The sequence below is a fragment of the Malus sylvestris genome, chromosome 11, assembly GCF_916048215.2.
Source record: "Malus sylvestris chromosome 11, drMalSylv7.2, whole genome shotgun sequence".
NCBI classification, from domain to species: Eukaryota; Viridiplantae; Streptophyta; class Magnoliopsida; order Rosales; family Rosaceae; genus Malus; species Malus sylvestris.
Genome location: NC_062270.1, coordinates 38096474 through 38108012, shown reverse-complemented (window position 1 = coordinate 38108012; position 11539 = coordinate 38096474). Strand labels below are relative to the sequence as shown.

At 39.0% G+C, this 11539-nt stretch overlaps 2 protein-coding genes and 1 long non-coding RNA gene across 5 annotated transcripts; 2 read left to right on the top strand and 1 right to left on the bottom strand.

Moving 5' to 3' along the window:
• Positions 1 to 685: 685 nt before the first annotated feature.
• LOC126589555 (protein LIFEGUARD 4) lies at positions 686 to 3294 on the bottom strand. 2 transcript variants are annotated; one of them, XM_050254883.1, is made up of 5 exons: positions 2909 to 3294; positions 2697 to 2810; positions 2051 to 2208; positions 1723 to 1943; positions 686 to 1580 (listed from the first exon to the last, which is right to left on the bottom strand). In XM_050254883.1, the coding sequence occupies exons 1-4, from the start codon at positions 3156 to 3158 to the stop codon at positions 1740 to 1742; spliced, it is 726 nt and encodes a 241-aa protein (XP_050110840.1). In that variant the 5' UTR covers positions 3159 to 3294; the 3' UTR covers positions 686 to 1580; positions 1723 to 1739. The 2 variants fall into 2 exon arrangements, with proteins under 2 accessions (XP_050110840.1, XP_050110839.1); XM_050254882.1 differs by lacking the exon at positions 686 to 1580 and having other exon boundaries at positions 1599 to 1943; positions 2909 to 3291.
• Positions 3295 to 3347: 53 nt separating this feature from the next.
• Positions 3348 to 3818, top strand: LOC126589557 (uncharacterized). Its single transcript, XR_007611859.1, has 2 exons — positions 3348 to 3489; positions 3679 to 3818. It is a non-coding gene; the product is annotated as an uncharacterized LOC126589557 (long non-coding RNA).
• A 2205-nt stretch (positions 3819 to 6023) lies between these two features.
• On the top strand, positions 6024 to 10039 carry LOC126590050 (histone-lysine N-methyltransferase, H3 lysine-9 specific SUVH6-like). 2 transcript variants are annotated; one of them, XM_050255523.1, is made up of 2 exons: positions 6024 to 6224; positions 6458 to 10039. In XM_050255523.1, the coding sequence occupies exon 2, from the start codon at positions 6475 to 6477 to the stop codon at positions 9685 to 9687; it is 3213 nt and encodes a 1070-aa protein (XP_050111480.1). In that variant the 5' UTR covers positions 6024 to 6224; positions 6458 to 6474; the 3' UTR covers positions 9688 to 10039. The 2 variants fall into 2 exon arrangements, with proteins under 2 accessions (XP_050111480.1, XP_050111479.1); XM_050255522.1 differs by having other exon boundaries at positions 6429 to 10039.
• The last annotated feature ends 1500 nt before the right edge of the window (positions 10040 to 11539 follow it).

The following is an 11539-nucleotide window of genomic DNA, read 5'->3' as shown; positions in this document are numbered from 1 at the left end:
ACTTTAATTTTAAATCTTTCTTATTTCTTTTCTCTTAAAATTGTAGTTGTAGGATCGAATGAAAGATCAAACATAAAATCGGACATACATATCCTATTGGATCGAGTAAAGGGTTGATCTAAGGCCATTTGACCCGAAAAACTGTAAAACGGTTGGAGTACTTAAGGGTTATTAAGTTCATATAATTATTCAATTTTTAGAGGTAATTATAAACTTGTCTCAATCTTTTAAAATATTTCAAGGGGTGTACTATCCACACACCTCTTTTTACTTCTCACACATCTCTTGTTAATTTATGTCTGTTGATATTCTTCATTTCATCCTATCAGACGGACGAAAACTAAAAAGGTATGAAAGAAGTAAAAATGGATGTGTGGATATCACATCCCTATTTCAATTACCTAACATTTTAAAAAATATTCGTTAAATCACCAGTGTTAAATGGAACCCTAGACCGGGCTAGTTTAACTGGACAAAGTTAACGTTTAACTTGGTTAAAAGACATCAATGAATTCAAAACTCCGAAATGATGTTTTAATAAAAGTTAGCTTTTAATTTTGTCTATACCAATCACTTAACATTGAAAATATCATCAACTAACGATAGCGACGGCATCACTTAACACCTGTGACATAATAAATATATATTTTTCATACCTATTTGAAATATTTTAAGAAATTGGACAAATTTAAAATCACCTCTGATGATTAAATAGTTATTCATACTAAACATTAAACCCGAGGGTCAAAAATTAACCCATCAGTAAACCACGTCATTCAATGCAAGTGCAATTCTCTAATTTTCAAACAAAATCAGGCGCATTATCTGGTCAAATACACCTACACAAGTGTTCCTGGACCAAAGTAGGGACTCCGGATGATGACGGAAAGGGATCCGTTCCGGATCTTTTTCTCCTAATCCACCAAGTCTGGAGATCCGGACCATTTAAACTTGATCAAACGGCTACAAACAAAAATCTACTTTAAAAGTTATAATAACTTTAACCATTATATTAAATTTCAATGGCCTGGATCCCCAAACTTGATGAATTAAGAGAAAAAGATCCGAAGAGAACGCTTTTCGACGATGACGTGATCACACACAGTTGCACTAAGTTTCAGATTTAGGCGCCCCAAACTAGTGCGCCTCCTGGTCATTCTACACTTTTGACTTCATTACACTTAGAGGACTTTCAGAAGTAGCACTGTCTTGTGATCCCCAAAATAGGAGATGATGGAAAAGAAAGGCAGAAAAGGAGCAAAGTGAGGCCCCTTCGGGCTCCACTAACCAGGTCCAATGGGACTTTGGAATCAAGATAGTCTTCAGATCACGAGTCCGAAAAATGGACAGAATAATCCAAACCACTCATTTCAAATCTTACAAGCCTCATTTGTCCACCCTGCTAAACCACCTCACAAAAACCAAAGGTCCTCATGTCTCTCCCCCTCTCTTGAATAGTTCGAATTACGGGATCCGTCAGCTCCCGATTGCGAGATCTGGAGAGTTGAAACCCCAAGCAACTATTGACAAACAGAAATCTCCTACCATGGGATAATGAACCAACGAAACACATTTACATGCTACAATACACAAAAATCTTCCATGAGCATCAACTATTAATCAGTGTATTATAAGAGAGTTTAGTTGTTTATGACATTCACAATTAATCCTAAACCATAACGACAATATGTAATTGCATTTGGGGGAACAAAAGAGACGAACCAATCAAGAATATCTTCTCAGTCGGACGCCCTAAAAACGGTGAGAAGAGCTAGGAAGAGGTTGATGATATCCAAATACAAGGAAACTGCAGCCCAAATGTACTCGTCGTAAGAGTATCGCTTGATCAAGTTGTCCGTGTCATACACAATGTACCCACAAAATATAATCGACGCCAAGCAACCATATATCATCACCGAGATCTTACCAAGCGGGAAGAAAACCTGCAATCAAAAGAATAAACGAACAAACCCAAAGCTTAAAAACGCAAAAACAACAACACAGACACAACAGGGAGTTTGTTCGTTCAATCAAATAACGCAACACATACCTGAATCAGAGCAAATACGATCAGAACCAGTAGAGCTCCGGACAAGAAAGGACCAAGAAAGTGGAAATCTTGGCCTCTCCTTGCAGCCCAAAATGTGTACAAGGTCAAACCAATTACGACCACTGCCGTCAGAATAACCGACTCCAAAATCACCTTCCCTGTTTTCAGTTCAACAAGTTACATGATTTCACAATGTCATCCAATTGGTTATCAAAGGAGACAACAAAAAGGGCTAGAGACCACTCAGATAACTTACAAACCTAAAAAGTGACTAATAACATGATTAATTTGATGATTTTACGGATATAATTTGAGAAAATATTGTGGCCTACCGCCCTAAGTGACGGTGATGCTCACTGCCCATTGATTACCGTCTGATTTTCTATCAACTCTACGGACTTCGAAAATTAAACTTATCTAACGGTAATTAATAAGGTGATGAGCGTTGCCATCAATTTAAGATGGTGAGCAAAAATGCAGTCTAACTCCATCAAGCATTTTCCCTTTTTAGATTTAAAAAACTCCATAAATCACAAGAACAAGAGGGTTAAGACTCCCTAATTAAATCAAATTATCAAAATTAATTATTTACATCACAAAAATACCCAAAAAAAAAATAATAGAGGAAAGTTCATGGAGCACTCACCGCTAGTAAATGCACAGGTCAAACCAACGACAAATGCCAGTGAGATGGTAAAAATTCCCAGTAAAAGATAATTAACCGGATGCTTCTGGTGGTAATAGTACAGCGGGCACAGCACTGCAAACCAAAAAACAAATAAAAAAACCCTAAATTTCACAACAAACTCACAGAAATCCCCCAAAAAAATCAAAATTTCACAGAAATTTGAAGCGTACCGATGAAAGGCGTGATGATGAGAACGATGTAGAGCGCCAGGCCGGCGCCGGTGCTGACAAAGAAGTTAGCCACCGGCCGGACCGAAACGACGACGGCGCCTACAGCGATGGTGGCGAGTAATTGGATGGCAACGATCGCGTAGATTTTGCGGATGAAGGACCACCGGAGCTCGGGGCTCTCGAGCATCACAGGGTAGAGCAGCCTCGCTCCGGCCTCCGGATCACTCTTCCGAAACGCCTGATTCCACATCTTCGTCTTCTCCGATTTGCTCAGATTAAGATCGTTATCGAGTGTTTGGCTGCCGGGATTCTTTGCGGGAACGTGAAGGAAAGTTCGGGGCGTGGAGGTTTAATAAGGAACACAACCCGCACCGTGCAGTTAATAGAGACTTTCGCGACGGGTGGCGCGTACACGTGTGAGGGATTGGCTGTTGGGTTTGGAAGTGACACGTGGCGATTTGTAGGTTCTGGATGTGTCTCGGGTGTGCCTTTGTGGCGAAGGAAAGTTGCTGTTTGGTGACGGGCGCTGTGGAGGTTACCGTTTTGGGAATGAATTGGAGAGTATATGCGGATAAATCTAGGTCAGCATATTCTTTGGCAATTCCCAAATTGTTTACTTTTCTATTAATTAGGTTGCTTTCCAGCTTAAATTCTTTTTAAAACTGTTTTTTCTTTCTTTCTTTTTTTTTTTCTAGTAATTTTATGCTATAAAAATGTTTGTTTTACCTTGTGAAAGTGTGTTCCCCCAACTTTTTTCACTCCATAAACAGGAGCATGCAGAAGAGAAAAAGAGCGAAAAATGTTCGTTTTATCTTGAGAAGTATTTTTCTGCTACTTTTTGCACTTGATAAACACAAGGTTGTAGAAATAAAATGAGTACATAAATTATTTTACATAATTTTTTGTCTAATGTGTGTTGTTGATGCACAAAATCAGCGAAGACTTTGGTACAACAGAAAGTGTCAGGTTTTGTGACATTCGCTTGGTTGCTTCGGTCACTAGTGGGGATAAGTACGTAAATGAATAGAGACAGAGAAGCAAACACAGGATGTACGTGGTTCACCCAGATTGGCTACGTCCACGGAGTAGAGGAGTTCTTATTAGTAGTGAAGGGCTTATACAAGTACAAAGGATCAATCTCTCAATTTAGTGAGTTCTTATGAATGATTTAACACAAATGGCATTAGGCAATATTGTGGGGGAATGACCCCTATTTATAGAAAAACTTGTAGCTTTGTCACATTGACATGTGTCATGTTATGATTGGTTCTTGATGTCGACACGTGCTGCGCTCTGATTGGCTTCTAATCTTGACACGTGTCGAGTAGTGATTGGTCTCCTGGTCGGAGGGGAACTCTTCTGGGTCCTTGACAGTATAGCGTTGGCCGGTGCTCGGTAGTTTCGGGATTGGTCAAGTATGGTACAAACATGTGTAGTTCACAATACTTAAAACGGAAGGTAGTAGATGAAATTGTACTTCATTAAGTTCTTCTCTGAACATGACATCCATTTTTTGTTAGAATTTTTTTTTGTTAAATTCCCTAATTCGACGTCGTATAGATAATCATAAATGATAAATCTATCGACCTGTTAGTGATACACTATCAATATTAAATAATACAAACAAGCGCTGTGCATAGAGAATTTCTAAAGGAAAGTAATTTTCATGCTCCCCTTTAGTTTATTACACACCCGCTTTATTTCAGCCAATCTAATCAAAACCAATGACAAAATTAAACAGGATTGTGTAGAGAAGAAAAAATGATTGCGTTTATCATTTTTTAATCAATAATTAGGATAGTAATAATTTTCACGATCAGTACAAAGCTTTTCTGCAAAATCAAATGATAACAATGGACAAAATTAAACAGGAATGTGTAAGAAAAGAAAAAAGGTTTGTGTTTCTCATTTTTAATCAATAATTAGTATAGTAATAATTTTCAACATCAATTGAAAGATTTTCAATGGCTCAATACATGCATAGTAAAACGGTTCGTCTTTTCCCTCACTGCACATGAGATGAGAAGACATGCATTATGTCAAATACATGAGTTCTTATAGAAATTTGACGAACCAATTTAGCATAGCCAAACTTGTGGTTAGGGGAAGGCTAAAATGTCTTTATGAGTTTTTCCGGCCTTCGAAAATAGTGGATAATCATAACTTGTCACCAGTTATCCTCTTTTATAAAAAAATAAAAATTTGGCATGTTCAAAATTTAACCGGAAAGAAGAAAGGAATAAGAACTGGTCAAATGGAAGGGACAGCAGTTCATGTTATTTGCATCCTGTCAATTAGCTTCTTGCTTACTTGCATTGCTGCAGGGAAGCCGAATGGCCTGAGCGTCGAACTCATACACATTTACTCACCAGCGTCGCCACTCTACCCTGGAAATATTTCTTTTGAAGAAGAAATTCACAGACTAATACACCAATCTATGGTAAATGCCTCAAATACATCCAATGAGTAACTAATAATCCTGTTATGCAGAAAAAGTAGCTATCATCCCATTTTCTGACGAATCATCGCGGTTAATACTAAGAGTCCTACTAGAGTGCCTGACTTTGATCTATGCTACGAATGGAAACTGCCTCTAGGTTTCAAAATGCTCACCTTGGTGTAATACCTGCAGATGAAACTTAACCCTTAAGAAAAGAATTTATCGTCTGAATACAATTGAGATTTAGTCGTATTCTTAAACTGCCTCCAAATCAAGCTTAAATTTTAAATGGAATCAACGTAATCTTTTAGTGGATTCTCTTCTTGATTCTCAAGTTACACCTATAATTAATGCTCACAACTTCTCCAAAGATCCCAATGCAAGCACTATATAAACCCCTAAGTCATTTTTAGAGTTCTACATCCCTTTCATATGTTCATTCATTACTCATCAAGGCTTATTTCACAAGGTATTAAACATTTATGAAATTTTATGAATGCGTTATATAACGTTACGTGATGATGTGCCAGTAACACTCTATTGTTGTTCTAGTGTGTCAAGTACTAATAAAGTACATAGTGCTCTCACGCCATTGAATGAACGCCATGTCACTTGTTGAGAGACGAACCGTCCCCTAAAACACCTTTGAGCCAAAACGCCGCGTTCCGCGAAAGGAAAATAAATCGTTGGGGTCGTTCTTCCTTGCGCACATCGCGTCATTTCGCGAGATCGCCGCTGACGCGCGCGCTAAGCTTGCAGCGTGTGCCAAACACTCCCCAAATCACTTCCCCGAAACCCTAATTCTCTTCTCAAATCTCTCAAAATCGCACTTGTCCTGCAATCGTCCGACTGCTAAGCCGGATTATCCGTTGACTAGTAAGTTTTTCTTCGTTCATTTTCTCTGTTTCTACTTTAAATCGTTGTTTGTTTAGACTTTGAGATTAATTAGTATATAATTAATCGCTGTTATTCTTAATTACTGTGGATTTTGAGATCTGTAGCTGTTCCTAAATTGGTTTTATTGTTAGATTCGACCGTTGCGAATAATTGTGGTTGTAATGAATTTACTATGAATTTTAGGTTTTTGAGCAATTATTGATACATTTTAGTTTGATTTGGAATTGGAATGGGGGTCGTTGAAGCGATGCAACATTCGGAATCTTCGAGGCGAATTGCTTCACTTAATGGTAGTCATTCTGAGGGGAGATTGGGACGATCCATGGAAAATGGAGAGTGCTCTTTCCGTGCTCCTAACTTAAAGAGGCGTACAGTCTCTGCGGTCCGTGATTTTCCCCTGGGGTGCGGACGGTTTGGTCAGTTAAGGGAAAATTTGAGACGACATGAAGGGGCTGCTTCTGGGGGAAATTTTGACAGTGTACCAACAGAAAATTTGGTTAGTAGGGGTGAAAATGGCGATGTACGTGGGGTTGACAAGCTCGGGCGCTCAAATGTTCATGTGGATGAGACTGACTTGATGAATGGTAAGGATGTGGGTACTGTGGAGAGAATTGAATCAGTGGCAACCTTAGAGCATGAAATTTCTGATTTGCCAAATGACCAACATGGGTTAAACAATTGGAGACCGGTTGAAGAGGCAGCTTCTGTTGTTGCTGCTGAGGCTTTGATTAGCGGGGGTAACGACGATGATGAACAAGGGATTGAAGTGCGAATGGTACCTGCTGGTTCGATCAATGAGACTGCATTGACTAATGGTAAGGCTTTTGGTACTGTGGAGACAGTGGATTTAAATGCATTGCTGAATGAAATATCTGATTCGTTGAAGGACCCACTTCAGCTTGGTGTGGCTACACCAAATGAAGATATGTCTTCTGTTATGCCTGATTCACCACCCAATGGATCCATCTCCATTTCTAGTGGAAATGGTCTGGAGAAGACTGCAGTTAAAAAATATCCTCCTCGAAGAGTAGTATCAGCCATTCGGGACTTCCCTCCTCTTTGTGGAAGAAATCCTGCCCTGGAGGCGAGGAATTTTGGTCAAGAGAGGTCCGCTATGGATGGCGAACCATCATCATTGAACACAGCGAAGACTACTGTGAGACAAACAGGTGAGGATGTTCAAGATAGAGAGTTTCACAAGAGTGAAAATGGAGGGGATATTTCTCTACTAATTGGGGACAAGGTTCAACCAAAAAGCAAGGGACATGCTGTACAAGAATTGGAAAGGCACCATGATGTAAATTATGAGATGAACGTGGTTTCAGAAGATGCTAAAAAAATTTACCATGAACTTTCTCAAGGACGCTATATATTCCAAGGCACGGGGAGTGTTGAACATTCAGAGGAGAAAGTGGGGATGGAGATGGTGGTATACCATGGAAAGGAAAGTCCAAGCGAGACAGACTTAGGTAAACCTTATTATCATAATCAATTGCACGAAGAAGATTTTGTAAGATCGGAAATTACGTCGGAAAAAGCGGTTGTAATGGGTTTGATGACTGCGTCAAACTGTCCATGGAGGATGGGAAAAGTGGTTGACCTACATAAACTAGAAGGTGGAAGTAGCGAAAGAAAACGAAAGAAGCTTGATGTGAAATGTCAGATAGAAAGGTCTAAGGCTATTTCCAGGAAAAAAGATGACTCGGACATTGGAGGAAAGTCTCCAAAGAATATTCTTCCTATATCACAAATGAGTGCTTATGAAGGTACACGTCAGCTTGTTGTCTGGGACAAGAAGGAGTATTCTCTTGAGCTTGACCAGAAAGAAGACTTTTATGTGAGTCCAAGATCAGGTTGTTCTGATGTATGTCCTCCTCCTTTTGGTACTAGTAGTTCAACTAGCAAAGTTCGTGATAATACCCGAAACACGGTGAGGGAGACATTGCGTCTGTTCCAAGCTCTCTGTAGGAAGCTCTTGCGGGAGGAAGAGGGTAAGTCAAAGGAAGGAGGAGTTCCTCGCAAAAGGGTTGATTATTCAGCTGCAAAGATCCTCAAGGATAAAGGAAAATATGTAAATACGGGCAAACAAATCTTGGGAACTGTGCCGGGAGTTGAAGTTGGCGATGAGTTTCATTACAGAGTGGAACTTACTATTGTTGGCCTTCATCGCCAGATTCAGGGTGGTATAGATTATGTAAAGCATGGTGGGAAGATCCTTGCAACCAGTATCGTTGCATCTGGTGGCTATGCAGATGATTTGGATAATTCAAGTTCCTTGATTTATACAGGCCAAGGAGGAAATGTGATGAATACTGATAAGGAACCTGAAGATCAGAAGCTTGAACGGGGAAACCTTGCTTTAAAGAATAGTCTGGATGAAAAAAATCCTGTTAGAGTGATCCGTGGCTCTGAAGATGGAAGAAGTAAGACATATGTTTATGATGGACTATATTTGGTAGAGAAATGTTGGCAGGATATGGGGTCTCATGGTAAGCTTGTTTTCAAGTTTCAACTTGACAGAGTCCGAGATCAACCAGAGCTTGCTTGGAAAGAAGTGAAGAAGTCCAAAAAATATAAAGTACGGGAAGGTCTATGCATTGATGATATTTCAGGAGGGAAAGAGTCCATTACTGTCTGTGCTGTGAATACCATAGATGATGAGAAACCTCCAACATTTGTATACATAACTAGCATGATATATCCAGATTGGTGCCGCCCAGTTCCTCCCAAGGGTTGTACCTGTATTGTTGAATGCTCAGATTCTGAGAAATGTTCTTGTGCAGTTGAGAACGGAGGTGAGATCCCATATAACTTCAATGGTGCTATTGTTGAAGCAAAGTCCCTTGTGTATGAGTGTGGTCCTTCTTGTAAGTGTCCTCCTTCTTGTTACAATAGAGTTAGTCAGCGTGGTATCAAATTTCAGCTTGAAATCTTCAAAACTGAATCGAGGGGTTGGGGAGTGAGATCCCTAAATTCCATTCCTTCGGGAAGTTTTATATGTGAGTATATAGGAGAGCTCCTGGAAGAGAAGGAAGCTGAAGAAAGAACTGGGAATGATGAGTATCTGTTTGATATTGGGAATAACTACAGCGACAATTCTCTTTGGGATGGACTTTCAATCCTCATGCCCGATGCACAATCAAGTTCTCATGGAGTTGTGGGGGAAGGTGGATTCACCATTGATGCAGTAGAGTACGGCAATGTGGGAAGATTTATCAACCATAGTTGTTCTCCTAATCTTTATGCCCAAAATGTCCTCTATGATCATGATGACACTAGAATTCCTCACATCATGTTCTTTGCTGCTGAGAACATTCCTCCTTTGCAAGAGTTGACCTATCATTACAATTATATGATAGACCAGGTTCGTGATTCTAATGGCAAGATAAAGAAGAAGAGTTGCTATTGTGGTTCTCCAGAGTGCACTGGCAGACTTTATTGAGGCAGACATCAGAGGAGAATTCTGGGCTACTCGAAAGAGGTGATTTCTAATTACTGGAGGTATCGTACTTGCATATTACGTAATAACATTCAGTCTTTGTACTCTAATGAATTTGCGTTTCAAAGAAAGTAAATACTGTTTTTCTACCCCTTGGTGTTGGCTCTACGGTGTCAAATGGTTTTGCTTTGTTATATAGGCACAGTAGGCATTAATCTTTAGGCTAGTAGTATTACATTTTATTAATGTACAGGGTTGTTAATCATCTGTCTTCATCTATTTTCTTTTACTTGTTCTCTTGAGGAAGATTGTAAATTTTGGTAAGAAATGGTTATCCAGTAATTTTCGTAAGAAATTATGATGAAGAGGGGGGCTCATTGATACGAGGGGGGCTCATTGATACAAGGTATTAGTTTTTCAACAAGTGCTAATGTATTCCAAGTTCTATTGACATCTGCGGTTGCTTAATGTTGATACATTACATCCTTTACGTTTTTGTTTCAAATATATCTCTTGTTCTTACTTATGTGGTTCTGGGCAAATGGTACTTAGACCGACTTGTGTGCATAATGTTCTGGAGTGTGCTTTCTGTCATGTTCATATCGATTCATTATAACCCTCCTCATCATTTTCCTTTTTGGATTTTTGGACTGGATAATTGGTTGGATTTATCTCTTGAAAATAACACAAGTGGTTGCGTGTCCACATTTACGTCAACGAAAAACTTGGGTTGTGGATTGGGCGAATGACTCATTTTCCATATGAAGCAGGGCAATGCAGTTAAATAAGTATGAGCTGCTTGTGATAACTGTCGTATCTCTTTCTTGACAAGACACTACGCGTATGTGTGTACATATATGTCGATGCTTACTGTAAGCTTAAGCCTTTTAACTTAAATTTTTGTAGTTCCACAGATATATTATATTTTCGCGAATAAATGAATTCCTGCATAGTGTATCGTTAATGTAAAAGCTTTAGATGAAGTTTGAAATGATGACCATTTTTCTTTGGTAGTTGAGCGACGCTCGACTGTTTGGTTTCGGATGCTTGGTTGTGAAGAGGACGGCAAAAAATACTAATTTGCTTGTGTTTGTTGCCACAAGGCATATTGGCTATAGATCTACTGTTATACGAAGACAAAGGATCATTGTTCGTAGGGAGCAATATTTTTGCTTTTTTGTGTATTACACATTGTTTTTCCTTTTTAGGTATGTTTGTGTTTTCAAATTTCAACTATTACATGTGTTTTCATATATGACCAAATAACTAGGGGACCTTCTACGCCCAACTTTTATCTCTAGACACTCAATAATGAAATTTTTATTTCTTATTGTGCTCTCGTTCATTCCACATGATAGTCACTGTTGGATGTGAGATCCGCACACAACTCTCCCCTGCGTGAGTGATGAACTCTTGTCGATTTGAAGGTGCCCTAGCAAAGCCTTGAGTAGGCTCCTAGACTCTCTTACAAAATTAGTTGTTTTCAGGTGTGCCACTGCTGGCTAAGACCAACAGATTGTTTAATTTTAGATGTCTTATATGTCGTTTGCTTGTGACACAAGTAAACTAGCCTTCTTATCAAAGGATTTTCTTATGGAGGGGTTAAGTCCATATTTAAGTTCTTTTATATGCTTTGAAGACAAGGACTTTATATTTCTCTTGTATTGAATGCCAAAACAATGAACACAAACTGATCGTTGATGATTCAAATCAATTTGCAATCCTTGTAAGAAAAGTAAAGACAGAAAGCAAAGCAAAGTAAAATAAAGTGAGAACTGCAAGAAAAATGTTTGCAAATACTTATGGTGGAATGTTAGTTAAAAGGATAGTAAATAACATGAAAGGACCATAACTC